A 12,840-nucleotide genomic window follows, 5' to 3' on the forward strand; every position below is an offset into this window, starting at 1 on the left:
AATTTAAAATCATGTTGAAAAAAAAAAACAAACCTAATAATTTTCTTATTCTTTTTGTATTTTATGATAATTTTATAAACTAAAAATACTCAACAATAATAAAATATACGTATCATCGAATACGTACGATTCTTAAGGGGTAATACCACTGTAGAATTTTCAAAAAATCGATTTTTTTCTTTTTTTTTAGCTTAAAGTGTACTTTAGATATCTAAAAACATTATGAACATGGTCCCGAAGCAAACAAAAAATTGTTAACATGGTGAAATCTTATTTTTACGAAGCGCTTCAAAGCGCCTCGAATAGTGATGACAAAACTTTAAATGCGTTTTTCTCGAAACTACATTTTTAAAACTGGGCAGACTCAGAACTCGAGCATTATTTAAACCGATTGACTTGAAATTTTGAAGATAGTTTAATAGTTGTATTATCTACAAAAGTACATATCCGATTTTTAATTGAATGTAAACTTTTCATTTTATAAACAATTATCTACATTTTTTTTTCGTCGAAAAGTCGATTTTTTTTTATTCAAAGTTACGACATTTTCACAAAATTTGACTTAGAGAAAAATCCCTATGTACTTCTCAAGATAATAAGTACATAGATTAAGAATTTCTTTTGTTTTTTATTCTAGGTCTCATAGTTGCCCAGCTATGAATCCGCCCGCCCATTTTAGTAAAAAAAAAAGAAAAAACTGGGTTTTGTTCAGTCACGAATATTGACTATGCCATTTTCTATCTAAAATCAATCAAAATATTTCTTTACATAGTTCAATATATGATTAACCAACCCTCAAAAAAGAAATTCTATACCTCATTTAGTTTTCGCAACAACAAAAATTCCCAAATAAAGGATTTTATTTCAGGCTCTATAGTGGTGTTACCCCTTAAATAGGATCGTTAAATTATAATATTAAATTTATTTATAATTTAAATTATAATTTATTCTTCGTCTTTGGATTCCATTCAAATCGTTGAACACCTTTCGGTATACTTTCCATTTTTAATTGTTTATTTATATTGAGATAATCGTACGTTTTGGAATTTATTTCCAAAGGTTTCCATAAGACTGGTACAAGTTTCGTAGTTTTTGGTGTTGGATTTCTACGATTAAAATTATTATAATTATAATAATAATAATAATAATAATAATAATAATAATAATAATGTATATAAAATTAACAATATTTTATTTATAGGCATGTGTATGTGTTAATAAATAATTAGAATGAAAATATATGTACCCAGTTTTAGCAAAATCAGTCCACAATTGTGTAACACATTCCATTATTTTGTAATTTTGTGTACCAGGACGATGGGGTTTTAAATTTAATAATGGATAAATTGTTCCATAGAAAAAATAATTCAATTCATCCGAATGAGTGGCTCCTAGTATTATTGAAAAAAAAAAAAAAAAAAAAAAAAAAAAAACAAGAAAGAATATAATTAATTAAATATAATATATGAAATATATAATTTTTCAATAATTTAAGAATCAATGTTCATAAAAAAAAAAAACAAAAACAAATAATAATTGTAATTGAAATTGTTTCGTTTACCTGACATATCAATGTCGAAAATAGTTTTCATGAAAGTAGGTTCCTCAGAGTCGTAAGAAAATTTATAAAAATACACGGGTAAATTGTTAAAATTTGGCAATACATTTGCCAATTCAAAAATATGATGTAAAAAATAATAATCGGATATAAATTGAACGAAATTTTCAATCGGTTGATCGTTGAATGATTTATCATTGAAGTATAAACTTTTGAATTCGTTAATTGTAAGATTTCTTTCCTTCAATAAATTCAACAAAGGTGGTGATAATAAATTATTGAAATTAAAATTTGTCTTATCTGTCTTTTTCCTGAATTGTGCTAAATAAAAATTTAATAGAGCGTAAGTAAAAAAAAAAAAACAATAAAATAAATAAAATTTAATTAATTTCAATCGAAGATAATAAAATAAAAAAAAAAACAAGAGAAGATTCACTTACAAGAATAATCGTTATTGCCGAAAATAAAAGATCCTTCGTTATCGTTAAAACCAAATAGAAATGGTACCTTAATTCCAAATTTCATGGCTATCGTTGGTGGTTGTAATAAAAATGGATTATTTGATTTATAATCTACTCCTGGTAAAAAGGGCGTAAAGACATACATTTTTTCCTTAAATAGAAAAAAAACAAAAGAACAAAAATAATCATACAAGATGAAGAAATATAACATCAAAATATATAATGAAAAAGAACAAGAAATAAATTACCATTGGTGACAGGATTTTGAATTGATATCTAACGAGTTTTTCCAAGTCGATATTTTGTAGAAACTCAAGGATAGCTTTAGGATCATGAGACTTGAAACCTAACATGCTGGATAACTGATAAGCGTATCTCCTGGGTTCCACGAGCATGGATGCCCAAAAGTTTGTAGCCAAACCACTTTGTGCTATAGCCTTGTGAAATAATCCTAAAAGGGGATAAAGGAAAATAAAAAAAAAGAAAATAAAATTGACAACAAAACTGTCGGAGGGTATCAAAAAAAAAAAAAAAAAAAAACAAAAAAAAAGGGATTGCGATGAAAAGGAGATTTGAAGAGGGTACGTTGTTTAAAACGATCCCTTTTCAAAATGTTGCCCATTATATTCGAAGATCAAATGTAGATAAAAAAAAGAAATAAAAATAAAAATAAATACTAATTTCAAATACGTTTTACAAAAAGATATATACATATATATATATACTTGTATTACTAATACCTTCTGCCATTGGTGACATTGTTAAATAATGAACTATAGCTCCACCAGCACTTTCACCAAATATAGTCACGTTCTCAGGATCTCCACCAAATACTGCAATATTATCTTTAACCCAACGTAATGCCATTACTACGTCCTTTAGGCCTTGATTACCTGGTGCAACATTATCCTCCAAATTCAGGAATCCTAAAAATAGTTTTTGTTATCTGTTGACAAATGACCATGTGTATGTATCTTGACATTCTCTAATTTTGGTCATTCACGTGTGTTAACACGTTCCCGCTGGCATGTACCAACAGTGGTACAAATGAAGGAATCAATTTTATATGTATTTTTCCTTAATAAAAAGAAAAGAAAACAAAACAAAACAAAACAAAACAAATTTAGCATATGGACTGAATTAAAACAATACTTTAAATTTAACCAAATTTAATCTACAAAAATTTATATTAATTAAAATTGTTTATTTGCCAGTTTATTTGCCGGCGGGAACGTGTTAACATATGTATATATATATATTTTTATATTCTAATGAAAATTTCAAATTACAGATAATGAAAAAGAATGATTGATTATTGATCATCTTAATATTATTGTAAGAAAAATTTGTTTGAAGATATTTTCCATGAAATATTTATTTTCTACTCACCCAAAGGACCAAATCGATAATTGATCGTGACAACGATTATATCCTTTCGAACGATATAATCTGGCCTGTACAAATTATCGTTTCCCGAACCCATATAGAAACCACCACCATGGATCCATACCATTACTGCCAATTTCGCATACAACTCAATTCTAGGTGTATAAACGTTTAAATACAAACAATCATCGCTTCCTATCATTTCATTCGTCATTCTGTCTATTTGTGCACAAACGTTACCAAATTTGCTACAATCCCTTATTCCAAACCATTCCTCGGGTGGTAATGGATCCTATTTTATGATCAATACGAAAACATGATCAAATACAATTTCCAATTTACAAATCAAAAATATTTGGATTTTGTCATTTGGAAAATTTCAACTTTGATTCAATTATAAACTTTGATATATTAATATTGGAAAACTAAAAGAACAAAATAATGAAGAGTATTCGATGATAATAAAAAAAAAGAAAAAAAATATAGAATAATTCATGATGATAAGAAAATAGAAAGATAATGCAATGAATATTTAGAAAAGTCAAAGAAATAGAACAGGAAGAAAAGATAGGCTTTATGGAACTATGATTATGTTTGTTATCTTTTTATTTTTTTATCTTGATAATTTTTACTAGTTATAGAAAAGAAGGAAAACCTTTGTAAATTAAAGTAATTTTATTAAAAAGTTTTAGTTTAATAATATTATTATATTATATAATTTAATATTATTAATATAATATTATTATATAATATTATAATAAAGAAATATATTATTATATAAAAATATATAAAAAATATTATAATAAAATAAAAAAAATAAAAACATTTTTATATTCAAGTAATTTGATTTTAAAGAGTTTTAGTTTAATAATATAATTAAATTATATAATTTAATTATTATTAATATAATATTACTATATATAATATTATAATATTATATAATTATTACTATAATATTATATATTATTATTAATATTAATATACATATATATAATAATATATGTATGTAATATATAATATTATAATTATAACTATTATTATAATTATATAATATTATATAACATTATAGTAATAAATATTATAATAATATTATAAATGTATTATATAATTATAATAATAGTTAATTATAATATTATATATTATATTATATAATATATAATATATAACTATATATATATATATATATATATATATATAGTTATAAGTTTGAAAACTTACTTGAAATTTAAGTTTACCTATCGGTGGTTTGGCATAAGGTATTCCACGATAAATATAATATTTCACATTGTCAACAATATTTTCTTCTATGACACCTTTTATTCGACCTTGTTTAACAGTCAACACCGGTCCTAGTTTAAGATCCATGCTCTTGTTTCATAAAATAAATGAGTTTTTAACGAACTACACATACACACACACACACACTCACGATATAACTAATAATGTTTATGTGTATAAATATTCGTAGAACACAATAATAATACTTCTTGTTCCATTAGTTCGTCGTATTTCAATGACTTGCAACGTACTTTAATCCCATGTAATGTTATCGTCAGTAGAACAGCTAAGAAAAAGTGGGTAAAGGTGGGGGAAGCGGTTTAAAAGTAACGGGAGAGTCGGATACATCTTATAACTAACGTAAAAAAACAATCTTACTCGTTCATGTTACATAACAGTGATCAATTAAAATTATAATAGTAGATGTAAATAATTGTCATATTAAATTACAATATCGAGATTTTCTTTTTAAATATATCATTTATTGAATAATCATATATACAATATATTATAATATTATATATAATAAATAAAAATGAATGATCTTCTTATCATATGTAATTTTATTATTAAATTTAAATATAATTAATAATTTAATAATTATAATTTAATTAAATATAAAACATTATATATATATATATAATATATATTATATATATTAATATATACAATATAATATTAATTATTATATATTTTTATATTGTTATAATATAATTTAATAATATTAATATTATATAATATTAATATATATTTTAATAAATTTATAATAATAATTAAATATAATTTAATTTTATTTAATTAAATTGTAATTAAAATTTTTAATTAATAATTTATATTTATTTTTTTTTATTATTATATATATATATATATATATATATCTGCTTTAATTATTTATCTATATATATATAATATACTCTAGATTATATAAAAATATGATATATTAGATAATATATTACGTTATTTGTATGATGATTTATATTCGAAGTAATAATTATTGATAAAAAAAAAAAATGAGAACAAAAGTATTAACAAAAGATACGCGTGAAAAAAATACGACATCATTTTTAAAAACTTAGTATAGTTAGTTTTTTTATCAAGAAAGAAAAGGATTAAAATGGGTCAAGCGTGTATCGATTGGATACAAGTAAGTACTTACCTATTTGTTCAGTATTACTTGATAGAAAAAATGAAAAAAGAAACGAAAAACCCTACGTGAAGGTTCTAACATCAGATTTTGATTCTTAAACGATTACATTTTTTTGCACAATATTTTATTTTGAAATCTGAAGAAATTCTGATTTCAAATCCACAATCAATTGAATTTATCTGTGATTGCAATCAGTATAATATTTAATAAATAATATTAATTTAATATTTATCTAAATATAAAACTGTTTTTAATAATATATTCATATAATATATTGATGATAAAATTCTATTAATAATTTTTATTAAATTAATATCTAAATTATAATAATCTAAAAAAAAAAAAAAAAAACAGAAATATAAAATACCATATTTAAGGTTCTAAAAGCAAATTATTCTTAATTAATGAATTAATTAATATAATTACTATTATTATTAAATTAAATTAATTCAATAAATCAAACAAATCTTCTTCTTCTTCAATATTTTATTTCTAAATCTGAATTCTTTCTAATTTCAAACCCACAATCAATTGAATTTATTTAAATATTAAACTGTTTTTAATAATATATTCATATAATATATTGAGTGGTAAAATTCCATTAATCACTTGAATAAAATTAATATCTAAATAATATATATGTATATATATATATATATATAGTAATAATCTAAAAAGAAAATAAAAATATAGATGATCATGTTCGTTTGTAGTTTGAAAACCGAGAAGCGTATAAACATTAATTTATCGCTTGGAGCATTTTCAAATCAATTTCTCGAATTCATTTAACTCGCGAATTAACTTTCCTTTCCGACGAAATTCCGTACCCCCTTGCCACCCCCCTACCCCTTACGAATTTTCCTATTTATCATTCAATTTTTATTTTATTTTTCTCTTTGACTTTCTTTTTATGTAAAAAAAAATTATCCTTTTCACATTTATTTATTTATTTATTTTAATTATATTACATTTTTCGTTTTATATATATATATATATCTTCTTTTTAAAATTCTTTTATGGTAATCAAAATGATTTTAATTGTTTATTATTATTTTGTTTATTTGTAATATTACAAAGAACATGTAAAAACATAGTACTTAAAAAGAGAGAGATAAGGTATGTAGATGATAAAGATTTTAATTAAGTAATATTCTATTTTGATAGAAAATAATGACCATACTGTTACTCATAGTTGAAACAAACGATCTTTCTCAATATGTGTGTGTGTGCGTGCGTGTGTGTGTGCTTGATCTTTATTAGGGTGAAATTAATTGAACACAGTTTGTTATACTACGTGTTGTTATTTATTATGAAGTCATTTTATCTCTCCCTCTCTCTCTCTCTCTCTCTATATATATATATATATATTGTGTATTTAATTCTATGGGAAATGTAGATTGCAAGTTTCCTGTGCAATGATGTCGTATGTTCGAATAAAAAATATAAATTTATAGTTTTAATATTTATTCAAAATCCATTTTATATTTAAATACAAATCTAATATAGCAAAAGAGAAATTACGCGAGAGAGAGAGAGAGAGAGAGAGAGAGGATTGATTTCAAAAACATTTTCGATACGTTTTATATTTTTTGTTTCTTTTTATTTTTTTATTTTGTCGATGAATACGATTTTAAGTTTTATTTGTAATATTTCTCTCTCTCTCTCTTTCTCTTTCTCTCTCTCTATATATATGTGCGTATGTGTTATTTTATTTATTAAGAGAATAAAAGTACGATTCGATTAATATTTATACTTTTCATTCGAGTTTATATTATTTAATATACATGTTTATACAATTATTCATTTTTGTAATATTTGATCAAATCATGTGTGTATCACCCAAAAACCAAATTGATATTTATCCAGAGAGATTTATATTTCTCTTCTTGAAGTGATTTGCACACATGATTTTTTTATTTTTATTTCATATAAAATACTAAATATTATTCGATAAATATGCATAAATTAATTACAATATTAGAGTTGAATTTTTATCATTATTTATAAAAATATTTGATTAGCAAACATTTTTCAAAGTGTTTTATTATTTATTTTATTTGTAATTATTATAAAAAATGCGCGCCTATATGAATGCAACCCTCCAGACACATTTTGAAAATGTTGCTTGCGAGTGCCATCTACTGGGACGGATTTTTTTTTCAGTTCCAACTGTTTATACACGCGTGTATGACAAGTTGCCTCTCTTTTCTGGCAGAAAAAAAATTTCCTCCCGCAGATGACGCTCGTAAGCAACATTTTCAAAGAATGTCTGGAGGGTTGCATACGAACAGGCGCGCATTTTTATAGATTAAATTAATAATTATGTAAATAATTACAAATTAAAAGTACAAATAATATTGTAATAAAATTATATAATAAATTATCCTCGAAATTTGCTTATTTGAAGGTTTCACTTCTAACTTGTGTGATATGCACACATAAAAGATAGAGATATGAAAAATAAAATCACGTTGAGTGATTATTACTAAACGATACATTTTTCTTATTCATCAAACAATTTGAATTAAAGTAATTTATTGAAATATACTAAATTTAAAAAAAAATGATATTTTTTCTTATTTTTAAATAAACAACGTAAATATGTATACATGATTAACCATGATACTTTGAAGGATTTTTGTTTCTTTTTTTTTTCTTTTTTTTGGTTTTCTGATACGAAGAGTATCAGTTTAAATGAACTAGGATCGTGTACATTTTTTATCGAGTATCGATTTATCTTTAACAAATTTCTATTTTCTTCTCTCTCTCTCTCTCTCTCTCTCTCTCTCTCTCTCTCTCTTTTGATAAAACGTGGTTTGATTTAGTTGAGACAATAGAAGGTATAGGTTAACTATAGTATAGTATATTGAAGGATATGAACAATTTTGATCTAACGTAAATCGATAGTACAACGACAAAATTAAACGTGATATGATTTAACATCAGTTTGATACTCTTGAAATTGTAATGTAAAATTGTATATTGAAAATGTTTCATATGCATTTTTATCTATATTATTTATCTATATATTAATATAATACTAGGATACTTCGGCCATGGGTTTTGTTGTAGATTTACTAGAAATGATCATTCAAGAAATTATTTTAACTATATTAATTGAATGAAGTTTCATCGTGTGTCGGAATCGAAATGTTAATCACGATCAAGGATAAATCACGTATGTGTTACTATGAATATTCATGAATTCTAGTAGTTAACGTACCTAACAATCTTATGTTAATATATTCGTGGATCGTTGCTAAAGTGCATACAATTTCGTTAACGTTATAAGAATTGAACAAACACAAACACACACACATACACACACATCCCTTTTCCTTTCCTTTATTCTTTAACTTTTGTTATTTCATCTAATTTCATTGTAATTGTTGTTTTATTTTTCTTAATGTCTTGATTTATTCATGTAATTTTTATTTAATCTGTTTAAAAACATCGAATTTCGTTGATAACATACACATACACATCACTTATCCTTTTCCCTTTCCCTTTGTCTACTTTTGTCATTTCATCTCCATTTCATTTTGATTTTTGTCTGACGAAAATCTTTGGCAATTTTTGGTTTCATCGATGTTTTTGTTTTTGTTTCATTTCATTTTGAAGACATTGAATTTCGTTAATAATTTACATGGAATATCGGTGGTTAATGCTTTTGACGATATAGATAGATAGATAGATAGAGAGAGAGAGAGAGAAACCTCAATATGCTTTGAAACGATGTATCAAAGCTTAAGTATCAAAGCCGCACCTGGAAACCGCTCCTAAAGAGGAAGAGCATTTACACCGCACCTATAAACCGCACCCCTCTACTCTCTCCATCACCATCTTAAGTTGTTTCAATATGATAGTTGAGAATCACTGCTTCAAATCGTTCATTGAACTCTCTCTGTCTCTCTCTCTCTCTCTCAATTATACATTTTAACGTTAAAACCTGTATTAGTTATATCTAATTTGTAAATTTTACAATTGTATTTTTAAGAATAATCTTGAAAAATAGAAATTTTATTCATTCATATATACAGGGTGGGTCATCACATTTTACCATTTAGATTTACGTTATTATTATTATTATTATTATTATTACGCGTAGCAGACAATGTTTCACATGAAGTTGAATGGCTTTAAAAGGGGTTCATACTGATGGTACTGTTTTTTTTTTTTTTTTTTTGTAAGTGGACGTGTAAAGGACATATGAAGGTCATTAATGATGTTTTTTCTTTTAAACAGAATCATATATGTTTTATTGCATCATATGATGCTCTTACATATTATTTACAAAACTATTCATTACTTTCATATTCCTTCGAAGCTATTTAGGTGGCAAGAACTGGTAAATCACCCTGTACATATATATATATATGTGTATGTATGTGTTGATATTTGACTTACATAGAAACGTGGTATAATTGGAAATCTGTGATATTAGAGTCCCACAATCATTAAAACTGAAAGATCATTTATCAAAAACCTATTTGTATATAATGCGAAGAAAAATGTTCAAGCCCTACACACCCTTATCCACCCTCCCACCTTTACCCACTTCCTGTTTTTTTTATTTTTATTCATTTCCTTTATTTTTTGTTTGTTTGTTCGTTTGTTTGCTTTCGTTTTGTTTTATATTCTCTTTCTTCTTTCTTTCTTTTTTTTTTTTCATTTTTATCTTTCGAAATTATTTTGCAATCTGCTATAGTCTTGTTTTATATTTGAGAAGAAGGGTGGAGGAAGGTGGTGGGATAGGATGGGTGATATATTTAAAATGATTTATAGGGTTTTTATTTAAAATATGTTTATACACGAAAAAGAAATATTGTTAATGTGACCTGTATTAAAATGGGAAATGAGGAAAGATTAAATAAAAAAAATAAAGAAAGGGAAACGAAAAGGGGTGAGGAAGAAAGGGAAGACAGGGAAAGAGACAGGGACAAGGAGAGTGTAAGGGAAAGGGATGGAAAGGGAAAATCTGGTTCTTATCATCCATCAAAAGCCCTCGTCACGAAAATCACCGAGATTCGATCGAGAAATTATGGTCGAAGGGGGTAAGGTTCTTCTCTCGTACTACTACTACTACTACTACTACTACTACTAATACTAATACTAATACTAATACTATTACATATAATATACATACGGGTATCACGTATACAAGGTTTAGAAACTCTGATGGAAAATCTACAGAATTTATCGGGCTATCTGTCAAGCTTCCTTTCCCTTTACTTAAACCCTTAAAAGATGGATTGTCCTTATATCAAAAAGATAAAATATCTTTCCGTGAGATACTTGAACTCTTTATCTTGTTTGGAATTTCCTTTCTTTTTTTTTTATTTTTTTTGGGGGGGGGGAGGTTTTTTTTTAAATATATATTATTAGATTGGAAAATATGAAACGGGCGTTGTGTGAATGAAAATTAAAAAAAAAAAAACGAAAAGCGCAATTTTTTACAATTATTTATTATAATCAATTGAAATAATTTCCATTGGAATCGCGACGACTTTTTGCCAACGATTGGGCAAATTAAAAATATGCCTTTTTGAAAAAAAAACAACAAAAAATCTTTATTTTTAGTGTTAATGAACAATTTAAAAACACAGATTACATAAAAAATGCTCGTTTCATAGTTTCTAACCTAATATAATATTATATTTTTATTATATTATTATATTTTTTATATATATTATATATTATACTAAATGAACGTATATTGTTGAATGTTGTTTATATTGTTATATATTGTTTTTTATAGTGTTAATATTAATATCTAATATTATATTAGGGTATAATTAGAATGAAGTATATTGTCAAGGGGAACTAACATGTAGGCTGGGCCTTCGGGGTAAACACCCTAAAGGGGTATACCTGGAAAATAAATAAATAATAATAAAAAATATATATTATATATTTTATATATTATATATATATATATATATATATATATATATATATATATATATATAAAATATTTTTTGTATTATTATTTTTATTATATTATTATTATTATTTTTCTTATTATTATTTTATCATGCAACTTAGTCCACATCCACTTTTCTGCTACTATCATACTTTCGGAGCTATTTAAGTGGCAATAACTGGTGAATCACCCTGTATATGGGTGAGTACGATAAGAAGGAGGATTATTGTAAGAAACAAGTGTTTCTATTTATAAACGAACTTTATTTTTTTTTTTTTTTTCGATTTTCTTATCTGCATCAAATGGGTTGTTGTAACGTGGAATCTTTTATTATACAATATACATATGTTAAGGATTTATCTGAAAGTTCAGATCAAGTATAAATGTTGTATAAACCTGGTATTATAACTATATATACATATATATATATTTATATTTAACATCGTGATTTTGGTTGTACAGGTGTTATCTGTGTGTTATACGCTCGATTGAAAAGAAATATACAAATAAAATAAAAAATAAGAGAAAGGGTAAATGGAAATGAAAAAAAAAAAAAAAAAAAAATACACAACGTTAAATCATCGAATAAAATCTCATCGATATTTATCGGTATATCGAACGGCGAATATCAATGCTATAGAAAAAAAAAAATTTAAAAAAAAAACGAGAATAGAAAAAAGATCACATTCAAATTCCGATAAAAGCCTCCGAGCATACATAGAGCTCAAAAGGTTCAAAAGGTGGAACAAGTCAAACGACTTTTGATGATATTTACAAAAAAATAAATAAAAAAAAAGAAGATATAAAAAAAGAACACGTTTTACTATTACTTATTTTGACTCTTTTATCACGTTCTTTGCCGTGTCACCATATATGGTGACGGGTATGCTTCCTCAGGGGCTTCGTCACCGTATACTGTTACTCTCTTCTTCTTGTAGTTATAGGATTTTTAGTTAGGTTTTATATTTGATTATTTTCGATAAATAAAATATATAATAATATATATAATATAATAATAATATTATATTTAATGTAATATATTTTCGATAAATAAAATATAATAATATAATAAAAATAATAATATATA

The 12,840-nt window shown here is 24.5% G+C and overlaps 2 protein-coding genes across 8 annotated transcripts in view; one reads left to right on the forward strand and one right to left on the reverse strand.

The window, feature by feature from the left end:
• Nucleotides 1-12,840, forward strand: part of Dh31-R (Diuretic hormone 31 Receptor) — a 117,460-nt gene that overhangs the window by 75,959 nt on the left and 28,661 nt on the right. The gene's annotated exons all lie outside the window — the stretch shown is intronic.
• Nucleotides 38-5,049, reverse strand: LOC107065974 (juvenile hormone esterase). The gene is made up of 8 exons (XM_015320137.2): nt 4,624-5,049; nt 3,409-3,697; nt 2,760-2,945; nt 2,268-2,470; nt 1,999-2,170; nt 1,562-1,879; nt 1,247-1,391; nt 38-1,106 (listed from the first exon to the last, which is right to left on the reverse strand). Exons 1-8 carry the CDS (start codon nt 4,768-4,770, stop codon nt 938-940), a joined length of 1,629 nt encoding a protein of 542 aa, XP_015175623.2. The 5' UTR covers nt 4,771-5,049; the 3' UTR covers nt 38-937.

Source organism: Polistes dominula, unplaced genomic scaffold (genome assembly GCF_049000335.1).
Source record: "Polistes dominula isolate Pdom_NZ unplaced genomic scaffold, Pdom_raw_medaka contig_17, whole genome shotgun sequence".
In the NCBI taxonomy this organism is placed as follows: domain Eukaryota; kingdom Metazoa; phylum Arthropoda; class Insecta; order Hymenoptera; family Vespidae; genus Polistes; species Polistes dominula.